General features: G+C 35.2%; 2 protein-coding genes across 6 annotated transcripts, besides 14 other annotated features; one reads left to right on the top strand and one right to left on the bottom strand.

Moving 5' to 3' along the window:
- Positions 1-293: part of a mobile genetic element that runs on past the window's edge.
- Positions 1-1,261: part of a mobile genetic element that runs on past the window's edge.
- Positions 698-763: a mobile genetic element.
- Positions 784-890: a mobile genetic element.
- Positions 1,262-1,279: 18 nt separating the features above from the next.
- Positions 1,280-1,374: a mobile genetic element.
- A 161-nt stretch (positions 1,375-1,535) lies between these two features.
- Positions 1,536-1,717: a mobile genetic element.
- A 187-nt stretch (positions 1,718-1,904) lies between these two features.
- Positions 1,905-2,984: a mobile genetic element.
- Positions 2,985-3,102: 118 nt separating this feature from the next.
- CaMKI (Calcium/calmodulin-dependent protein kinase I) lies at positions 3,103-11,546 on the bottom strand. Of its 5 annotated transcripts, NM_166760.2 has the most exons (11): positions 10,564-10,957; positions 10,299-10,419; positions 10,015-10,229; positions 9,815-9,949; positions 7,082-7,126; positions 6,734-6,808; positions 6,541-6,679; positions 5,596-5,860; positions 4,306-4,432; positions 4,160-4,247; positions 3,103-4,078 (listed from the first exon to the last, which is right to left on the bottom strand). In NM_166760.2, exons 3-11 carry the CDS (start codon positions 10,128-10,130, stop codon positions 3,851-3,853), a joined length of 1,218 nt encoding a protein of 405 aa, NP_726570.1. In that variant the 5' UTR covers positions 10,131-10,229; positions 10,299-10,419; positions 10,564-10,957; the 3' UTR covers positions 3,103-3,850. The 5 variants fall into 5 exon arrangements, with proteins under 5 accessions (NP_726570.1, NP_726569.1, NP_524622.1 ...); NM_166759.2 differs by lacking the exon at positions 10,564-10,957 and having other exon boundaries at positions 10,299-10,472; NM_079883.3 differs by having other exon boundaries at positions 10,015-11,546.
- Positions 5,893-6,353: a mobile genetic element.
- Positions 7,280-7,794: a mobile genetic element.
- Positions 7,802-8,271: a mobile genetic element.
- Positions 11,547-13,138: 1,592 nt separating the features above from the next.
- Positions 13,139-20,093, top strand: lgs (legless). Its single transcript, NM_143665.4, has 6 exons — positions 13,139-13,837; positions 13,896-14,186; positions 14,661-14,870; positions 15,599-17,602; positions 17,885-18,075; positions 18,132-20,093. Exons 1-6 carry the CDS (start codon positions 13,657-13,659, stop codon positions 19,662-19,664), a joined length of 4,410 nt encoding a protein of 1,469 aa, NP_651922.1. The 5' UTR covers positions 13,139-13,656; the 3' UTR covers positions 19,665-20,093.
- Positions 20,094-20,383: 290 nt separating this feature from the next.
- Positions 20,384-20,709: a mobile genetic element.
- Positions 20,710-21,739: 1,030 nt separating this feature from the next.
- Positions 21,740-21,826: a mobile genetic element.
- Positions 21,827-21,828: 2 nt separating this feature from the next.
- Positions 21,829-23,313: part of a mobile genetic element that runs on past the window's edge.
- Positions 22,310-23,313: part of a mobile genetic element that runs on past the window's edge.

Below are 23,313 nucleotides of genomic sequence, written 5' to 3'. Positions count from 1 at the left end.
ATTTTTCGCATGGTGCCAATTGATCAAAAATAATATAGATTTAAAGTCTAAGAACTTCTGAGGTGAAGGGCATATTTTGTCAAATTTACAATGCATGAGCATACGTGTGCACACATACAGTTGTCTGCTATCACTTTGTGCGTTGAAAAGAGCTGTTCGCTGTAGCGCTCTTCGCTCTCTCGCTCTCTAACAAAAATTCGAGAGAGCCTGGAGCCACCTCTAGAGCCACGGCCAAAAAATCGTGTGCCAAAAAATCGTATGGCGTTACGCATCTTGTTATTCTAGGGTCTTTGGTTTTACTATACCTAATGCCCAGTGTTACAAGAACTATTTAAACCGAACTATTTAAACCGTTGTAAGTTCCAGTTCACACAGGATCCGAAACGGTTCTATAATTTCAGTAACACTAAGCCCAAAACAATTTATTGTCCTTACATTATTTTTTTGAAAATACCGCGGTAACATCGGATCAGGCAATAGCCAATCTATTTGCCAAGTTTTTTCGAACAACATATTCTACGTTACCTCATTCCGAACATCCTTACTCTTACGCGGTATCAAAGTCGAATATAGTGGCGACTGAAGCTATTATTAGGTCCTCATAGACAAACTTTAGGATGCTTGTGCTTAGCTTTCCGATTCTAATTTAGGGATTTACGGATTCTAATTTAAATGCAGTATTATGCATTGGGAATATTTTTTGTATGCTAGCTCCTATATTCTTATGTCGCAAGCACACTCAATTCTTGATCTTATTCACTGTACCAAAGACCCTAGAATAACGCGGGAGTGAGCCGAAAGAGAGTAATTTTGGCCGTCACCAAAAAAGTGGCTGCATAGTGCCAAACCAATGTATGGCCGTTACGCATCTTGTTATTCTAGTGTCTTTGACTGTACGGTAGACTTGTGCAAGCCTCTACTGAAACTGTTGACCTTATCCCTGGAATCTTTACAGTTCCCCCATATATGGAAGGAGTCTTTTGTGATTCCTTTCCATAAAAAAGACAACTAATTGGAGGCATGCATGCGGTACAGAGAATGCTTTAAATTGTCGGCTATCAATAAGATTATTGAAGTATAACGACATTTCTTGCCATTTGGACTTACAATCCGATCTAGGTAGCTTTCAAATATGGTGCTGTGATATCTAACGTACTAAACTTAAATGGCTCGAAGTGACGCGATGTGTATACTTTCTTGTTTCTTTACTCTTTTCTATATCCCGTCTATCTTCTCGCGAATAGTACGATACCCGGCAGCGTTTTCATCTGTATAAACATATAGACATATATGTATATGCTAAATTAGGATCACTAACCGAGTCGATCTGTCCATATAAACGCCGAGATCTTGGTATCTATAGACGCAGTAGAATTGTTTTTTCTAGAGATTAGCGGACCGTTTAAACAAAAGGAACGCTTCAGTTGAGTTTCCTGCTACTCAGCTAGTGGAGGTGCGAAAGAGAAATTTCAACATTTTCCAGGCATATAGATAGAACTAGGCAAGACAAATAATATTATGAATACAGATTTTGAATAGAAATATAATTCTATAAGACTAATAAAAAATATGAAAAAGCTTTTCTAACGTATGGGTGGTTTATGGGCGTTAGAGTGCGCGCTGTGCTTGCGAGGTGCATCTCTTTGCGTCCTTTATCTTATGCTTAAACTTATGTAGCTTTTATAGTTCCTGAAATCGAGGGTTTCTTACAGACAGAAATAATCATGAACAAAATTACACTTACATACTTTTAGCCTACGGGTATACTTTTAGTTCCGGGTATAAAAATGAATGCTTTAATGTTTAACTCAAAACAAATTGTTTCCATATATAGGCCAATATGGATAAATATAATATAAAATATTATTAAAATAATATTAAAATATTATATAAAATAATATAATCAAAGACACTAGAATAACAAGATGCGTAACGGCCATACATGCAGCCACTTTTTTGTTGACGCCCAAAATTACTCTCTTTCCGCTCACCCCGCTGAGAGCGTACGAAATCTAGAAATATAATTTGCTTGCTTGTGTGAGTAAAAACAAGAGACGAGAACACGTATATGTGTGCGTGTTGTGCTAGAAGACGATTTTCGGGCCAATTTCCTAGCAATATGATAAAATAAAATAATTTTTAAAAATTCGCGGCCTGACTATTATAATTTTAAAGCTTTTTAATTTTGTTTGCTAAAATCGCCGAATTAGCTACCGTTTACACATTTATATTTTTGTTTAATTCTAATTTGTCTTTCATCTGACAATTTTTTAAAAGCGAAATATTTTTTTTAAACACTTTTAATGTTAATGTTACATCATATTAAGTCAAATGACTTAATAAATATACTAAATAATTAAAGGAAGTACAATAGAAATTATTATAACTACTGTAATTTCATAAATTTCATAAAAATATGATAACTGTTTATTGCAAAAGTCATATCAAAGACACTAGAATAATTCTAGTGTCTTTGCTTTGTTCATATCTAAAGGCACGAAGTGCGGACACAAGCACTCAACAATCATTGCCTTATTAATTTTTCACACGCCGCAAGATGAATACTCTAATGACAACTATTCTTATATAAAATCATTTTTGAAATTTATTTTTGTGATAATACGTACATAGATTTGGCTATTTCTAATCTATTTTCAAATAATAATAACGTTAAGGCAATGCAAAACAAGAATTTTTCGCATGGTGCCAATTGATCAAAAATAATATAGATTTAAAGTCTAAGAACTTCTGAGGTGAAGGGCATATTTTGTCAAATTTACAATGCATGAGCATACGTGTGCACACATACAGTTGTCTGCTATCACTTTGTGCGTTGAAAAGAGCTGTTCGCTGTAGCGCTCTTCGCTCTCTCGCTCTCTAACAAAAATTCGAGAGAGCCTGGAGCCACCTCTAGAGCCACGGCGAAAAAATCGTGTGCCAAAAAATCGTATGGCGTTACGCATCTTGTTATTCTAGTGTCTTTGATATAATGCACTATTACAAACTATTTACAAACAAAAACGTTTTATTTAAAATATAATTATATTGTTTCAGACTAGGTAGTTAAATAATAAATCTTGAAGCAAACAACAATTAGGTATTGATTGACGAAAAAACATAATCTTTGGGGAGATCACGCTTGGGATGTTTAATATATATATTTGTTACAAGAAAGTATTAGCCTACTATTATTTTAATTATAACTGTGAGTTGGTTTTCATGACATCTTAATACTAAAAATTTCCAGTCAACACCAAATCATCTGCTTAAGAAGGTTTTTCTTGGAATCGAAAAACTGTCGCACGTAAAATGTAGAAAATGAAATGATGTTTTGAAATGATGGAACGCTGAGTTGGGCAGCTTCTCATTGTTCTTATATTACTGGTTCATAAATCAAAAAATAAGAAATACTAAATTGTACATAAAACATATGTACATACATAAAATTATTAAATTTATTGTATTGCAATGCAATGTACCGCATCTATTATTCGTAAGCAAGTTTGCTGCAAATGTTTGGTTGCGTTGATTTGTAAGAGAAAAAGTCAAATTATTTATAGAGTTCAGAAAAACTCAAACCTAGAAATTGCATAACAAAATGTAAATTGTCAATTTGAAATCCAATAGCGTATACTATTAGTTAAGCAGTAACCTTACGCCATGAATATTATTAAGAGATGAAACGGTGCAGGTGCGCTGCACATTATATGTTATTTGATTGGCATTTTCGATTGAGAAATTATATCGGATTCGTTAGTACGAGATATTTACTAGACTAGAACAATTGTTAAAATTCAAAAATGTAATTCAAAACATTATAAATGTAACATTATTTTGAATATAAACTTTGCTACTGCGATGCTGCATTTGTGCTGCCACCCGACTTGTTCATTTCTTGTGCATGACTTTGTACAGATTGCTGCGAAGAGAGAACGTTAGAAGTCCACGCTCCAGTCGCTGCTGTTGGAGTGGTAGAGTCTTGGTTACTGCTATTGCTAGAATCAAAATTAGCATTGCTATTGCTGTTAAGTGCCATTCGCTGCATTTGTCGGATCACTGTAGCGGCGTAGTAGGCTTGCTAAAAAAAGTAATTAAAAAATGTAAGCATTACATTTTTTTCTATTGTATCTATTCTATTCTATCTATTTATTAGACCTACCTTCCAACGAGATTTTGCAAAGTTTTTCTTTAACTGCTCTGACACGGTTCCGTGAATGTTTCTGCTGCTGGCCTCATTTCCAGAAATCCTGGTTTGTAACGGCACACTAAATTAAAAATATTCTATATTTGTTATTTAACACTTACCAAGCATGGCCAAGTGCTTGCTTGCAAGTATACCTCTTCTCTACCGTCACGCACATAAGGTTTTTGATGAAATGCTTTGCGGACTCACTAATTTCATCCCAATAGGGTGAATCAAATTCGAAATCGCCTAAGATCAAAATAAAGTTGTTAATAACTGATCAACACATAGGGATAATGAACGATCCATAGGCTGTGATTTTCTAAAATTATTTGTATCTTTCCCTCTTTAGTGTCGTTGCTCGTCAAAAAATTAGTTCCTTTAAATATTAAAAATGTTGTACATATTATAATATATGGATTATATTTACTACATTGAAATTGTTTTTTGTTATCCACTATTTTCTTAAGTTTTATGACACTTTTAAGACAGCAATAAAATTAAGAGACCATTTTGCACAGAATCGGTCGGACAGACATAGCTAACAGATTTGGCTGTTGATACTAATCAAGATTAAATATTATTTATATGGTCGAAAATGTCTCTTTCACTGCATTGTAAGCTTTTTGCTGAAATTATTTTTTCCTTTGAATTATTCCTTTTTAAATTATCCTGTCACCCAGCGATAAAAGGGCATATTTCGGCAGCCATTTTGAAACGACTTTTTATTTAAAAAATATCATAAATTAATATTAATATGTCTATTCACCTAAAAAAGTTTAAATCATAAATATTCTTTGCTATACGAATCAATGATTTTGATAAACATGTTTATTGGAGAAACCTGGCCATAATCAAGGGAAGATACGTTTTATATCCTTGCAGAGAGTATTATAATTGTTGTCCAACAAATCTGAGTTGATTAAGGCTCGGAAAACTGTATTTTCTTACATCATCGTAGCGGTCTGCAAGGGTATACAATAGAATCCTACGTGAATCAACAGTATTTACGTTTAAATATTTTGTCTGATAAACTTAAAAAGTGTTGGAAATAATCTAAATTGACTTTTGTATCAAAACAAATTTTTTATTAATATTATATACAATAATAATTATATTATATATAATTATTTTAATTATATATACATATATACATACACATATCTGTATGGGACCTGATGTGGAAAATTATAAAAAATTCAACAGCTCCAAACTTAACCACGAAAGTGTGATCTACGTTATTTTATTATATTTTACATCCTAAACCAATTTTCGTATTTGAAAACATTTCAATAGTACTGTAAAAATGTTTGGAAGAAAAACATGTTTCGAACACTGTTGATTTGTGCAGGGATCTACCTATAAACATCGGCTTACCGAAGTTAGGTTCCTTCACTGTTTTTATATAACACCTTTTAAAATCTGTGCGAAAAGATTAGCATCATTTTCGTCATAAAACGGAGGGTAGCCGCATAGAAGAATGTATGATATCACTCCAATACTCCACACATCGACAGCTTTTCCATACGGTTTTTGCGCCAGCACCTCAGGAGCCACATATCCTGGAGTCCCACAGGCTGTAGCCATAATTCCAGAATCCTCCATTTTAGATAAACCAAAATCGCTAATCATAATTTTGCTATCATCATCAGGACTATAGTAAAGTAAGTTTTCCGGCTGTAAAAATTCAGTATTGTTACTAAAAAAACAAAAGAGAATGCTCTAGTCGAGTTCCCCGACTATCAGATACCCGTTACTCAGCTAGTGCGAATGCGAAGGCCGAATTTCATCACTTTTGGGGAATAAAATTGTTCTAACGTGTGGGCGTGACTGTTATGGGTTTCTGGTACACCGATAGAAAATGGGAAAAACTAAACATTTTTCAAAAGTGTGCCAGTTTTGGGCGGTTTGTAGTCAATAAAATGAGCGTGGCAAAAAGTTGTTTGGCAAATCGATAGAAAAGTTCAAAAGAGTGGGTGTGAACGTTTTGGGCGGTTTGAAGGCGTGGCAGCATTGATCAACAAACTTGAGTTGCGTCTATGTCTCTAGAACCTGTACGCTCAACCCCAACCTTCTAGTTCTTATAGTTCCTGAGATCTCGACGTTCATACGGACGGACAGATAGACGGGATGTTGATCCTGATCAAGAATATATATACTTTCATACTTTTCAACGAATCATCTAGTATACCCATTTACTCTACGAGTAACGGGTGTAAAAAGCAGGCGAGCCTATATGTATTACATTTCGTTAACCCATATAGATTTCAAAGATCCGTTGCCTATACATTAATCTATTTTCCTTTCCTAAGTGCCAAATGATCATTGAAGATATAAATCAGATAAAATTGTCTTACCTTAAGATCACGATGGACGACACCTTGTTCATGCATATAATCAACCGCTTCTAGTATCTGTCTTATAAGATGAGAAGCGTCCTTTTCTGTGTAGGACCCCTTTTCGACAATGCGATCAAAGAGTTCTCCACCAGTAACCCTGGAAGTTCCAAAAATGAAGTAAAACAACTAGGTACAGATAGCATTAACGTACAACTCCATAACGAGATACACCTTTGACTTATCCTCATACGTTTCTAAGAGTTGCACTATATTTGGATGAGTTAACCTGAAAGTAAAATTGTAATCACTTTATTTTTTGTGGGTATCAGCCAGAATAAAAAAATATAAGCAATAATTATTTGCCCTCGTGGGATTTAGGATATCGCAAAAGTTTTTAAATACACCTTTAACTCAATACCTAAAGTTAAGTCTTGAGAAGATATTTTGAAATATAATCAATCTGAAGTTATGTGACAGAAGCCTCGAATCGCTGTTCTAAGACTGACTTTTATATGGGAGTGCACAGTAAGTTCAAAATGGGATTGGGATATGAACTCACCGCGTTCCATTTAGACATTTGCCATCGAAATGATTTGCACTGAACCTAAACGTGAAAAGAAAGTAAATTAAGGAAACAACAAGAACGAGTTTGTAAAACAAGAAAATCAATATAAAAAGCCAAGGAAATAAAGATTTTTGCGCAAACACTCTGTTAACGCTTTCCTAATAGGTTTTTATACCCGTAGAGTAAAGAGTATACTAGATTCGTTGAAAAGTATGTAACAGGTAGAAGGAAGAGTTTCCGACCATATAAAGTATACATATTTTTGATCAGGGACAATAGCCAAGTCGAACTAGCCATGTCCGTCTGTCTGTCCGTATAAACGTCGAGATCTCACGAACTATGAAAGCTAGAAGGTTGAGATTAAGCATACAGATTCTAGAGACATAGACGCAGCTCAAGTTTGTTGAACCATGTTGCCACGCCCACAATTCTGCACACTGTTTTAATTTTTTTATTTGTATCGATTTCCCAAAAAACTTGTTGCCACGCCCATTCTAACGCGCACAAACCACCCAAAACTGCCACGACCACCATTTTTGATGCTTTGATATTTTTCCGTTTTTTAGTAGCCTTGTGAATTTCTATCGATTTTCCAAAAAACTTTTCCATGGCCCACAAACCGGCCAAACCTGTCACTCCCACACTTTGAAAAAATATTTTCATCTTTTTTCATATTTTTATTATTAATGTAAATTTCTATCCATTTGATATGATAGGGAGAACGCTATAGTCGAGTTTCCCGACTATCAGATACCCGTTACTCAGTTAGTGGTAATGCGAATGCAATTTCATAAGTTTTCTTGGATATCGATAGATATATGGGAATAAAGTGAGAAACATTTTTTTTTGGTATACCGATAAAAATTGGCAAGACAAACAATAAAACACATAAAAATGAAAACATTTTTTAAAAGTGTGGGCGTGGCAGTTGTGGGCGGTTTTTAGGGCGTGGCAACATGGGTCAATAAATAATGCGTCTTTGTCTCTACAATCTGTATGCTTAATCCCGACCTTCTAGCTTTTACAGTTCCTGAGATCTCGACGTTCATACGGACGGACAAACAGACGGGCGGACAGGCTCAGATCGACTCGACTATTGAGCCTGATCAAGAATATATGTATGTACTTTAAATGGTCGGAAACGCTTCCTTCTGCTTGTTACATACTTTTCAACGAATCTTGTATATCCTTTCACTCTATGAGTAACGGGTATAAATCTTTTTAGGGCATTAAAAACAACAATGTATTATATAAAAAAATGTTGGTATTCATTAAATATTAATGAAATTGGCCACCCACAAAAAAATTAGAACGAAAACACGGAGATCAAAGTGGCCTCGACCATTCTCAGAAGAATAACCCTTCTTGATATCGAGACGATAACGATCTCTAAGTCGATAATCTCAAGCGTAAGCAGTCCCGGTTTTTAGATTTAAGAAGCGGTACATTAACGGAAGACTAAGGATGTACATATACTAACAATATTTTTTTTGGAACATTTAGCGCGTTTCTTTAATTTAGTTTAATAAAGTATCTTTTTAAATTTTTTTTGATTCGCAATGGGAATATGTTCAAAAGTTGGGCGTTAGAGTGGGTGTGAAATTTTGTGCGTTAGAGTGGGAGTGGCAAAAACTTTTCTTGTATATCGATAAAAATTGACAAGACCAATAATTAAATGAAAAAAATAATTAAATGAACAAACTTGCACTGCAGACTCTAGCTTTTATAGACAGATCGATTAATAAATTTAATCCTAATTAAGATTATATTCACTATTAAGGGTCGAAAACGTTTCTTTACCAGTTACGTACTTAACAGCAACCTAGTATAGCCCTTTATTCTACGAGTAACGGGTATAATTAAGATCAAAAGTTCGGCCTGTAGATATTACTGCTATAGTAACTTTGATATCGATATCGAAAGGAAGCTACCTTCGGCAAACCAAGATTATATACCCTGGCATAGAAAATATGAAAAAATTCTTTTTGGATGTTCTCAATACCTAGAAGGATAAAACCAATATACAAAATATTTTAATTTCACCTAATGGTTGGTTGGTTAAAAAGCACTTGATTTTTAACAGACGAGCATCGCAACGATTAAGTGTTATCCTACCTTTTAGTTAAAATGATCGCTAATCTGAATTTATAAGCCATTGCGGTCATCTACATAAACTATGTTTTGGTTTAGCATTCATTACTCAAGTTATATTAAATGCAAAAGCTACTATTTTCACAATTGTAATATCTGGATCGGTATTATAATAAAACAAAATATCTCGAAAATTAACCTATACTTTTATATTTTTTAGTAATAAAAAATCTAAGATCAAGTAAAAGAAGTGAATATTAAACATAAATTAGACAGAACAAACTGAGGATTTTACTATGCCCAACACCAAACAGTATTCTACAGTCGCGATTTTAATATGTATATTGATTTTATTGTTTTTAATGGGTTTATGATCACATACTAAGTTTTTCTACCACGAGTAAGAAATATTCATTGCGAAATCTAAATTTGTATATATATGTAAATATGTATAGATAATAAGAAACGATTTCGATTAAAGTTTAATGATCAAATGCGACATTAAGAATTGTCAGTTTCATATTTTCTTTCGGTGTACAGGCACAAAATGTATATCACTCTTTATTTTATTTATTCCGAGTTGTATTGGTGCCTATTTTCTTTTTAACGTCAACTCTAAATTATTAACTTCCTTACCTTCTCAAAACGCGAATTTCATTCTCCAGAGATTCTTCCTTTCCCTTTAGAGCTTTCTTATCGATAATTTTCACTGCAAAATGTTCGCCTGGCGAATCTTTGCTTTCGGCTAGGCGTACTTCTGAAAAGGCTCCACTTAAGCGGTAAAAAAAGGTTAGTCATTAAAGTATTTAAAAATCTTTTTGCTTAGCAGCACGTACGTCCCCAGAAGTCCGTGAAGATTGTATTTCTCTTCAATTGACACTTGCTTATTGAGCTCCTTTAAGTCCTTCGCCTTGGCTTTCTTGCCCGAATCCTTTTTGCCAAACAAAGGCATTTCTAAGCAAGTTGATTTTGAAGTAGTATGTATTTTAGATTGCCGAAATTCGCATGGTTATTACTCTTCAACAGTTTAAGCCAGACTTCTCACAGGGTTCTAAAAGTTATAACGACGAACCCTATCAGCGAAGACGATCATATATATTCACAAAAGCAGGTTACATACATACATAGCTAGACACAAAGCAATGCAGTTGTTTTCGGTTTGGGAGCTCAATTATTCCGCTCAGTAATGAGCCCAGCTGCCAAAGGTTAAATTTTAGCTGATTACCTTATATTGCGTACATCTGTAGTCGAAAACAGACACTTGCATATCACACAATATTTACGTATATATATATATATATATATATATATACAATAATATACAATATTTATATATATGCATATATATACATATACATATATAATATATAATTGGGTTTATTTACATATACATGTATAAGTTTTATACATGCTTAAGAAGTATTACGAATTAACCAAAACAAGCGCAGGATCTCGGTGGCTTCACTTGAAAGCAGAAAACAATTGAAGACGAATTTTCAAAACGTTCCCCATATTGCAGACTTTGTTGCAAGCCAACACGTTTCTATTTAAAAAAAATACATCAAATGTATCTAGAAACTGTTTACAGGTCCTTTTGTTTACACAAATATTTATTCAGTATTCTCCAAATCTATAAATACTTGTGCGTTGCAGCGTAATGTCTGTTTTAAAGGAATACACACGCTAGGAATTACAATTACTTTTAGTATTGATTTATTGATTTTCTTCAGGCGCTGGCGCAACCATTGTGGCAGTGTTGACCAGTCAGCTATTTTTTCCTAAAAACTTTGTACTACTAATCTATGTATATGTAGTTTTTCCCAAAAGCGAATTGTTAGTCATTTTTCTCTGGAGCGCTTATATGTATATACATATAGCATAGTAAGTTAGTGATTATACATCTTACCTTTTTATTTGCAAAGCAAATGTAATGAATTTGTTTTTTGATTAGCTCATAGACTATCGGACACGAACAAAAAAATTAATTTTTCAAGTTATGTCGTTATTTTTTTTACATAATACTTAATACTATACATTTATACAGTTAAAATCTTTCAAAAAAGTAACTTTCAACCAAATCCGGAAATAAATTCTCAGTACGATTTTCACAAATTGGTTTACCGTGACACACTGCTCCATTGTTTCCAAATCTTAGCGGAACTTTAAACGTGACAAACTTATTTTGAAACATTAGCATTGACTGTTAAAATTGTGATACGTCACCTGGTTCTGGTTAAGTCAAAACAAATTGAACAAAAATTTCTTGGTGATTAAAAATATTTAAATAAATTTATATCTGTACTCTATTGATTTCCTATTGATATTTTGGAACTAAACCTTGGAACCAATCTTGGAAATTATAATTCTTGCGAACGTTCATGGACAGGAACAGGGCGAGACATTTCATTCCAAAGAAACAGTTGGGAAATGAAAACGCTTTAAGTTCTAATTAAAACAACTACCACTAGACTGAAGCTTAAGAAATAAATGCTTAAGCTAAATGTATTATATAATTTTTATTATCTGCAACATTTTAGTGAATAAACAGTTAATAATTGGAGTACATTCAAATTTGTATGTTGTTCTCAGATAGGTGACTGTGGCATGGATAATAGCATTTTCACACAGATACCAATATATCCGTTAAATTCTTAAAGTGAAAATTTTCAAGTTAATTAAAATTATTATGGATTTTTAAAAGAACTTTTTGAGGCAACACTTACTGGTTAGTAATCTATATAATGTAAGCATTAAATCAAACTTTTAACTTATAAGCATTTTATGGAATCATAAATATTCTTAATTGCTTTTAAATAAATTAAATTTAAATTAATAAATTTTAATAAATTAAAATCTCGCTTAGGTGTTTGCGACTATGGAAAACATGCTTAATATCCTAAGACCAAAAAATTTACAAATTTTTTTTTTTTTAATGCGTATCTTGATTTAGAGATTCAAGACCAAAATATATATATATATATATATTAAATAACATTCAAATCATAGAAGCATTTTAAATTAAATTTAATTTAAATTTAAATTAATAAATTTTAATAAATTAAAATCTCGCTTAGGTGTTTGCGACTATGGAAAACATGCTTAATATCCTAGGACCAAAAAATTTACAAATTTTTTTTTTTTTAATGCGTATCTTGATTTAGAGATTCAAGACCAAAATAGCTGTCATATATATATTAAATAACATTCAAATCATAGAAGCAATACTGTTTTGGGATTTGTCTAAGCAACAAACATTTTTGTTTAAATGAAAACATAATTGCATTTCATTTTTTATTCATGAATTAATGCAAAACAAGAGAAAACTCTTTAGTAGATATCCCCGATATGAGATACCCGCAACTCAGCAAGTTTTTTGTTAAGATAAAATGGGAAAAAAGCTAAAATAGCTTTGACAAATGTGGACGTGTCAGTTTTGGGTGGCTTATGGGTGTTTTGCAGACAAATATAAAGGCAGAAACACACGGAAAGACGGACATAGCCAGATCAACTCATCTATAACTATCCTGATAAAGTACATATATCTTTTACTCCACGTGCAATGGGCTATATTATTTGTGAGAACAACACAACGACGCCGGCTGTTCAGATATTTATAAGAGTTTTGCGATATCCCTGTTATTGAGCAAATATAGATAATAAAAAAGCAATAAACGGAACTAAAACTAAGTTTTTTTTTCCAACCAATGTGAAGAAAATTATTACCTCAAATTACAACGGGGACGACAACCACCCAAGAAAAAATATGTTTTTCCATATATATATGCAAATGCTTCGATTTGTAATTCAAAATAATAAAATATGAGATTGCTGACTGAGCTGCATTGGTCTTGCTTAATAGGGTCTTAAATGAGTAGTGGATGTTTTATGGAATACCCTGGTTATTTATGACTTAAAGCTACCAGATCTGGAATTCTAGTATGAAAGTAATAATTATACCAAATTTGGTTTGTTCGAATTATCGCGGTCTGGTCACATATAAGGGTAGTAATTACATTTTTTATATATTAGATTGCTTCTCTTATTATGCGAGCTGTTTATTCCAAAGTATGTTCGCAATTTTCGACTCCTGCTAACATAACGCACGGTTAAAGCAGGAACATTTGGGCCTATAAGCCCAAAATTTCATTAGCTTAATACGATGCTCCGAAGTGTTATTGCATTTGCACATATACATAAAATTGTGACATAGAATAGGAGAATTCCACATACAAATACAAAAATACAAAATCCTCCAGTAAAATTTAAAACGATATCGTGTTTTGCTTCGCGTATCTCACGTGAGATGTAATCGCATGCATATGAGTGGTGAGTGCCTGCGTGCAGTTCCTGGTCTAAATATGCTTAATTGCGTTCGCCGACTTCAAAAGCAATAAAACGATGGATTTTAATTGCTACTTGAGCAATTAGCCACACAAGGGATCTTGGGAAGGTCGATTTGAAGGAATTCGATTTCTAGGATGCTCTCGACAACAATGCCCCGCAGTCCAACCCAACAACAGCCGCAACCAAACTCCGATGCCTCCTCAACAAGTGCATCTGGATCAAATCCTGGAGCAGCGATCGGAAATGGGGACTCGGCGGCGAGCAGAAGTTCTCCGAAGACCCTTAATAGCGAACCCTTTTCTACTTTGTCGCCGGGTAAGACTTGTATTGATTTCTCTTTGTCCGGAATTATAACAACTTTCTGTGTTTCCAGATCAAATAAAATTGACGCCAGAAGAAGGCACTGAGAAAAGCGGACTATCAACTAGTGATAAAGCTGCCACTGGAGGAGCCCCAGGCAGTGGAAATAATCTGCCCGAGGGACAAACTATGCTAAGGCAGAACTCTACGAGCACAATCAACTCGTGCCTAGTCGCTTCTCCACAAAACTCCAGTGAACACTCGAATAGCAGCAATGTGTCTGCTACAGTGGGCCTTACTCAGATGGTAGATTGTGACGAGCAATCGAAGAAAAACAAATGTAGTGTGAAGGACGAGGAAGCTGGTAAGACTGCCCTACAAATGGTTTAAAATTTTAAAATGTATTGGCGTTCACCTTTGTTAATCATTTAATTGTTTTTTTTTTGCTATACTTACAATTTTAGTTTTAAACTTGTAAACTTGACTAAAACTCGCGAAGCTCGGATCAAAACAGACATTTTCTTGGAACCGTAATTAAGCTCATAAAAATATTAATTCATCTTGATGGAATGCATATCATAGATGTACTCAAACATCTCAAGAAAGACCTCAAATTGGATCAACTAATTAGTTTGAGAAAAAATTGCTGTACTTTTAAGAATATATTAATTTAAAAATTTGCTGAGTGAAATGATATAATAGTCACAATAATTTTTAGTTAAACTGCTAAAGCATTTTGAATAGCCGTGCTACGCAGATGCTACTAGACGCGGTGTAAAAGCTAATTTTTATTTAAAAGCTGTCCTAATATTCCATAACCATTAATGTCCCATTTCAGAAATAAGTTCTAATAAAGCAAAAGGTCAAGCAGCTGGTGGCGGCTGCGAAACAGGTTCTACATCCAGTTTGACTGTCAAGGAAGAACCCACCGATGTCTTAGGCAGTTTAGTAAATATGAAAAAAGAAGAAAGAGAAAATCATTCGCCAACGATGTCCCCTGTTGGTTTTGGTTCAATTGGTAATGCACAGGACAACTCCGCTACACCGGGTAAGTTTTAAGAGATCCATATAAAGCAAATAACAAGAATTAATGTCAGTTACCAATTTTATTTGATAGTCAAAGAACTACTATAGCGATATCTCCTGCCTTTTAATTTTATTTTAATTAGGAAATACGAATATTTCTAATTTGTAAAATAAAATTGATTAATTAACTAGAATTTAAAAACCTTTTGAATTAGGACATACCCTTCCAAAAATCAGTAATCATTGGGAACGAGAGTGTGGTCCCGAAGGAGACTACTATAAAACCTTTTGAGCTATCTGATACTGCACGCTACTAAAAATGATTAGTTTAGGAAAATGGGTGTAATTTTGTAGGAAGTTTTCATTTTAGAAGAAATGTGATTATTTTATTAAACCCCTTCAAGCGGAACTACATTTGTTCTACGATATTTTGGAAAAACAAATGGTTAAGTTGGAAAGTGCCTATAAAACAGAATTCCACGGTTTCAAATACTAACCAGGTTTTTGATTTAATTTTGATTAAATGAGAAATTATCACACTTCAGTTAAAATGTTTAATTCGATTAAGGTCGGACAATCACAGCAGATTTCCATTTTTGCGTGTATATATAGAAGTCGCCTTCACACTCTTCTGGCGCGCTTCACCACTACGTGGAGTTCCGCCCGCAGTGATTTATATAGATGATTTACGAGTTATTTAATTTTTTATGGTGTATTTTAATAAATATCTTATTTATTCATTTTACATAGTTAAAATTGAAAGAATTTCAAACGACAGTACCACGGAAAAAAAAGGATCGTCCTTGACAATGAATAATGACGAAATGAGCATGGAAGGCTGCAATCAGTTGAATCCCGATTTTATCAATGAATCTTTAAATAATCCTGCAATTTCGAGCATATTAGTAAGCGGAGTAGGACCAATACCCGGAATCGGAGTTGGAGCGGGGACGGGAAATTTATTGACTGCCAACGCCAATGGAATCTCCTCGGGTAGCAGTAATTGTTTGGATTACATGCAACAGCAAAATCACATATTCGTGTTTTCAACTCAGCTGGCCAACAAAGGGGCCGAATCAGTTTTAAGCGGTCAATTTCAAACTATTATTGCGTATCACTGCACTCAGCCTGCTACAAAAAGCTTCCTGGAAGACTTTTTTATGAAAAACCCTTTAAAGATTAACAAGTTACAGCGGCACAATTCCGTCGGTATGCCATGGATAGGCATGGGGCAGGTTGGACTAACTCCTCCTAATCCTGTAGCCAAAATAACACAACAGCAGCCACATACAAAGACCGTAGGCCTATTGAAACCCCAATTCAATCAACATGAAAACAGCAAACGTAGTACTGTAAGCGCGCCTAGCAACTCTTTTGTCGACCAGTCTGATCCTATGGGCAACGAAACTGAATTGATGTGCTGGGAAGGCGGATCCTCAAACACCAGTAGGTCTGGACAAAACTCACGAAATCATGTAGACAGTATCAGTACATCCAGCGAGTCACAGGCAATAAAGATACTGGAAGCAGCTGGCGTTGATTTGGGACAGGTCACAAAAGGAAGCGATCCTGGCCTGACAACTGAAAACAACATTGTATCACTGCAAGGAGTTAAGGTTCCAGACGAAAACCTTACACCACAACAGCGGCAACATCGGGAAGAACAGTTGGCAAAAATAAAAAAAATGAATCAATTTCTTTTTCCTGAAAATGAGAATTCAGTAGGAGCTAATGTAAGCTCACAGATAACAAAAATTCCAGGAGATTTAATGATGGGGATGTCGGGTGGCGGAGGCGGATCTATTATAAATCCGACGATGCGACAACTGCATATGCCAGGTAACGCCAAATCGGAGCTCTTATCGGCGACAAGTTCAGGACTTTCGGAAGATGTAATGCATCCAGGGGATGTTATATCAGATATGGGTGCCGTAATAGGATGTAATAATAATCAAAAAACCAGTGTGCAATGTGGATCTGGAGTAGGTGTTGTCACTGGAACAACTGCAGCTGGAGTAAATGTCAATATGCATTGCTCAAGCTCCGGCGCCCCGAATGGCAATATGATGGGAAGCTCTACGGATATGCTAGCCTCGTTTGGCAACACAAGCTGCAACGTCATCGGAACGGCCCCAGATATGTCTAAGGAAGTTTTAAATCAAGATAGCCGAACCCATTCACATCAAGGGGGAGTTGCTCAAATGGAGTGGTCGAAGATTCAACATCAATTTTTCGAAGAACGCCTCAAGGGGGGCAAGCCCAGACAAGTCACTGGAACTGTAGTACCACAACAGCAAACCCCTTCTGGATCTGGTGGAAACTCGTTAAACAACCAGGTGCGACCCCTGCAAGGTCCACCTCCTCCTTACCACTCCATCCAGAGATCTGCGTCAGTACCAATAGCCACTCAATCGCCCAATCCCTCGAGTCCAAACAATCTATCTCTCCCGTCACCGCGGACAACCGCAGCAGTCATGGGATTGCCGACCAACTCTCCTAGCATGGATGGAACAGGATCATTATCTGGATCTGTTCCGCAAGCTAATACTTCGACGGTTCAGGCAGGCACAACAACAGTGCTCTCAGCAAACAAGAACTGTTTTCAGGCAGACACCCCATCGCCGTCAAATCAAAATCGTAGTAGAAATACCGGATCGTCAAGCGTTCTTACGCATAACTTAAGCAGCAACCCAAGTACCCCCTTATCTCATCTATCCCCAAAGGAATTTGAGTCTTTCGGTCAGTCCTCTGCTGGTATGTTATATTTGTTTAATTTTTTTAAAGACAAATCAAATATGAATTGCGTTAATAATAAGTTATATATTACATAACTCGGAAATTTGATAGAAAAAATCAGGAATAGAAAAAATAAATTATTTTCCGGACCGCCCATCCATTTCTTGAATCCAATTTCTGGAGTGATTGTTAGAGATAATCTACTATTAAAATTAAACACGAAAATTCATATCCGGTTAATTGAAAATCACTATTGTTTAATAAGAAATTAAAAATATGTTTATTATAATATTTCTACAGGTGATAACATGAAAAGTAGGCGACCAAGCCCACAGGGTCAGCGGTCACCAGTAAATAGTCTAATAGAGGCAAATAAAGATGTACGATTTGCTGCATCCAGTCCTGGTTTTAACCCGCATCCACATATGCAAAGCAATTCAAATTCAGCATTAAACGCCTATAAAATGGGCTCTACCAATATACAGATGGAGGTAAATATTTAAATATTTTATTTAACGTTTTTGTGTTAATTTATCTTCTTTTTCAGCGTCAAGCATCAGCGCAAGGTGGATCCGTACAATTTAGTCGGCGCTCCGATAATATTCCGCTAAATCCCAATAGTGGCAATCGGCCGCCACCAAACAAGATGACCCAAAACTTCGATCCAATCTCTTCTTTGGCACAAATGTCCCAACAACTAACAAGTTGCGTGTCCAGCATGGGTAGTCCAGCCGGAACTGGTGGTATGACGATGATGGGGGGTCCGGGACCGTCCGACATCAATATTGAGCATGGAATAATTTCGGGACTAGATGGATCAGGAATAGATACCATAAATCAAAATAACTGTCATTCAATGAATGTCGTAATGAACTCAATGGGTCCCCGAATGCTGAATCCTAAAATGTGCGTAGCAGGCGGTCCAAATGGACCGCCTGGCTTTAATCCTAATTCCCCCAATGGTGGATTAAGAGAGAATTCCATAGGGTCTGGCTGTGGCTCAGCAAACTCTTCAAACTTTCAAGGGGTTGTTCCACCTGGTGCCAGAATGATGGGTCGAATGCCAGTCAATTTTGGTTCGAATTTCAATCCGAATATTCAGGTAAAGGCGAGTACCCCAAACACCATACAATACATGCCAGTAAGGGCACAGAACGCCAACAACAATAACAACAATGGAGCTAATAATGTGCGAATGCCACCTAGTCTGGAATTTTTGCAGAGGTACGCTAACCCTCAAATGGGTGCTGTAGGCAATGGGTCGCCAATATGCCCACCATCAGCCAGCGACGGTACTCCTGGAATGCCAGGATTGATGGCGGGACCAGGAGCCGGAGGTATGCTAATGAATTCTTCCGGAGAGCAACACCAGAACAAGATCACAAACAATCCTGGGGCAAGCAATGGTATTAACTTCTTTCAGAATTGCAATCAAATGTCTATTGTTGACGAAGAGGGTGGATTACCCGGCCATGACGGATCAATGAATATTGGTCAACCATCTATGATAAGGGGCATGCGTCCACATGCCATGCGGCCAAATGTAATGGGTGCGCGGATGCCACCCGTTAACAGGCAAATTCAGTTTGCACAGTCATCGGATGGTATTGACTGTGTCGGGGATCCGTCATCATTTTTCACTAACGCTTCCTGCAACAGCGCTGGACCACACATGTTTGGATCAGCACAACAGGCCAATCAGCCTAAGACACAACACATAAAGAACATACCTAGTGGAATGTGTCAAAACCAATCGGGACTTGCAGTGGCACAAGGGCAGATCCAACTGCATGGGCAAGGACATGCGCAGGGTCAGTCTTTAATTGGACCTACTAATAATAATTTAATGTCAACTGCCGGAAGTGTCAGTGCTACTAACGGTGTCTCTGGCATCAATTTCGTAGGTCCCTCTTCTACGGACCTGAAGTATGCCCAGCAATATCATAGTTTTCAGCAGCAGTTATATGCTACCAACACCAGAAGTCAACAACAACAGCATATGCACCAGCAGCACCAGAGCAACATGATAACAATGCCGCCGAATTTATCACCAAATCCAACGTTCTTTGTCAACAAATAAACTTCTAAATTTTTGCCGCCCTCGCCATGTATTGTTTACTAGTCTCCAAATTAAGACATGCATCTCTAAATAAGATTTTTTGAAGCTTATTTACTTAGGTGTTTTTACAACGGAGAAAATAAACTTTTGGATATGCAAATGATAACGTTGGAAACAACATAATTCATTTGCAACTTTTAGAAGTCACGTCGAAGTTAAATGTAGAATCTGTATTTTAACATAATAGGTCATCTGTAAAAATAATTAAACATCGAAATTTTAGTTATCAGCAGCTATTTTCTGTTATTATTTAATATGTGCGCTGCTCTCTCTGTGTTAAATGAAATTAAAATATATATATAAATGTAAAACGCTATTGATATATATTGCTCTCAACTGTATTGTAATCAATATTAAGAGAACTGTAAATTCTTCCATATAAAGGTAATGAAAAAAGCACTGTGTTTATTTTTTTTTGCTTATTTCTAAATAATGGAAACAAGGATTTGTTCCATCGGCTGGATATCTTCGATTCTAAGTTATTATACAATATTATAAATTTCAGACAGAAGTATTTACAGGTAATGGCGGAGCCCCGTTTGAAAAAAGTTTTTTGCGCTGAAGATAATAGGGCTTCACGGATCCATTTGGAAATTTGATCATACTGACTAGAAAATAATTGTTTTTTTTTAGAAATGTCAGTCAGTGTATTACAGTTTTAACTCGGGGAATTAAGGGTGTACTAGATTCGTTCAAATATGTGTAACAGGTAGAATGAATCCTTTCCAACCATATAAAGTATATATATTCTTGATCAGGATCAATAGCCCTTTTTGCCGTCCACACTTTCTTAGTTTTATTGTTCGTTTTGCCTTTTTCTACCGGTATACAAAACGCCCAAAACGGTCGCGTGGCTTTGAACATTTAAAAAATTGTTTCTCATTTTATTCTCCATACCTATCGGTATCCCAAAAATGAAATTTCGCGATCGCATTGCCACCAGTGGCCACTAGCCACTATCGGGTATCTGATAACCGGGAAACTATCATTCTATCTTGTTTTAAATCAAAAAAATCTTCGGATAAAAATGTGGGATTACGTAAGACTAAGGAAATTAGTATGAACCTTCGGCATCACTTATACTGCTATGATAATCAAAGACTCCAGAAATAGCATTCGTGGAAAAATCTGTATTTCAACGGGAAGGCGAAACTTCGTAATAACTTGTAGAGATAAAGCGTATACTTGGTTGTTTGAAAAGTATGTAACACGTAGAAGGAAACGCCCGATAACGTCGGGATCTATAAACGTCAGAAAAGTTGAGATTTGAGAAAGATCCCAGAGACAAAAAAGCCCACACATTTTAAAAAATTTAAAATCTTTATTCAATTTATTATTTTTGTCCTATTTTCTATTGGCTAGGCAGAAAAATGTATAAATTAGTAACGGATAGTCAGGAAACTCGACCTATAGCCCTATCTATTGTTTTTAACGATTTTCTTAACATTTCTTTGACAGAAATCCCAATATACTGTAAGCTTAAGTATTTTATTTGATTGATATTAAATCAACAAGGTAATAAACTGCACCTTTATCTGGCGACGGTGTCTTTTATGTCTAATTAATAGATTTTTGCGTGGAACTGCTGAGCACTGATATTGGTACTGATATAGGTATTGATATTGATTTGTTTCTTGTTTCACAAGACGTCTGTTTCTGCCCAATAAATAAATCACAAAACGTCTGTTCTCCTTGAACTGTAAGAGGGAAGTGAAAAATTAAAATTCATCTAAAAGTTTTGTTTTTGTATAAAAAGAAAAGAATTAAATATTTAACTCACTATTATTTATACTTACGTATCCAGCCAGGTCGCTATATATAGGTCCGTCCGTCATTCTGTCAGTTCCGTCCATCCGTCCGTTTCTAAGCGTAACAGACTGTCAGTTTTTAACCTATCTACTACCAAAACCACCAGGCAATCGATCTCCTTGGCAACAGTCGACCCGTTGAACCCTTGAGAAGAACACATTCACTTGACTTCTTCACTAGGAGAAAAAAGTAACACAACTCTTAACTTTTATTCTCATGTAAATGTTCCCCCAACAACTACTAGCTGTATCCCTTAAGTGAACCCCCACGCCATTTAATTATTGTCCGCTTAGGACAGATTTTAAATAAAAACAACAGAGAATGCTATAGTCGAGTTTCCCGACTATCAGGTAACCCGTTACTCAGCTAGTGTAAACGCGAAATATTATAATTTTTTGGGATATCGATAGATACTGGGAAATAAAATGAGAAAAAATTTAAAATGGTTCAAAATGTGGGAATGGCAAAAATTTTTATTGGCAAATCGATAGAAATTTAAGCGATTAATAAATAAAATTATGAAAAAGTTTTGGGTGGTTTTAGGGCGTTAGAGTGGGCGTGGGAAAACGTTTTCAAATAGATAGAAATTTACAATACTAATGAAGTTATCAAAAAAAAATCTCACAATTTTTCAAAATTGTGGGCGTGGCAGTTTGGTCGGTCTGTCGGCGTTAGAGTGGGAGTGGTCAACAGAATTGCGCTGCGTATTTGTCTGTATAATCTTTATGATGAATCTCAACATCCTAGCTTTTATAGTTCCTGAGATCTCGACGTTCATACGGACAGACCAAAGACACTACGATTTTTTGGCACACGATTGTTTCGCCGTGGCTCCAGAGGTGGCTCCAGGCCCTCTCGAATTTTTGTTTCTACGCATACAGTGATAGCAGACAACTGTATGCACACTTATGCTCAAGCATTGAAAATTTGACAAAATATGCCCTTCACCTGAGAAGTTCTTGGACTTTAAATCTATATTATTTTTGATCAATTGGCTCCATGCGAAAAATTCTTGTTTTGCATTGCCTTAACGTTATTATTATTTAAATAAAGCTTAGAATCATAATATCACAAAATAAATATCAAAAATGACTTTATATTAGAATAATTGTTATTAGAGTATTCAGCTTGCGACGTGTGAAAAATTAATAAGGCAATGATTGTTGAGTGCTTGTGTCCGCACTTCGTGCCTCAGCCTCAAGATATGACCAAATACACTAGAATAATTCTAGTGTCTTTGATGTGACTTGTTGTTGCGATAAATGCAGATCGGTAATTTTAAAAGAAACCGAGCATTTAACAGCTCCATCAGAGCTTTTTATACATGAGAAAAACTACTCAATAGAATCCGACTTCGGGAAATTAAAGGCACCATCTGATTTATTTTTTAATATTTGCAAAATACACATTAAAGCTTTCGAAAATATTTTTGAAAATAATAAAAAACAAATGTGTATAAAAAAATTTATTGTTGAGCAATGCATTAAGTGCACAAATGAAAGTAGTGCCTTCTCATTATGGTTTTATGAAAATAATGAATGTTATGCACATAGAACAGATCTTTTAAACAAACTCATAAAAGTTTTGCTTTTTAAGCATTGTAAGTGGACTGTGATAGCTGATAGACAAAAAAAGCAAGCTAAGCTCAGCATTCTATCTCATAAATAAAAAAAATTAGCGTTATTTAAATAACTAACGACTGAATAATCGAGCAATATATAATAAAAAACAATAGTTAGAAAAATAACTTAATTGGGGAATATGGAAATGTTTTAATGTTAAACATTAAAATATTTCAAGT

This window comes from Drosophila melanogaster, chromosome 4 (genome assembly GCF_000001215.4).
Source record: "Drosophila melanogaster chromosome 4".
NCBI classification, from domain to species: domain Eukaryota; kingdom Metazoa; phylum Arthropoda; class Insecta; order Diptera; family Drosophilidae; genus Drosophila; species Drosophila melanogaster.
Note: the sequence above shows the minus strand (reverse complement) of the source record. Positions and strands in the feature narration are given on the sequence as shown.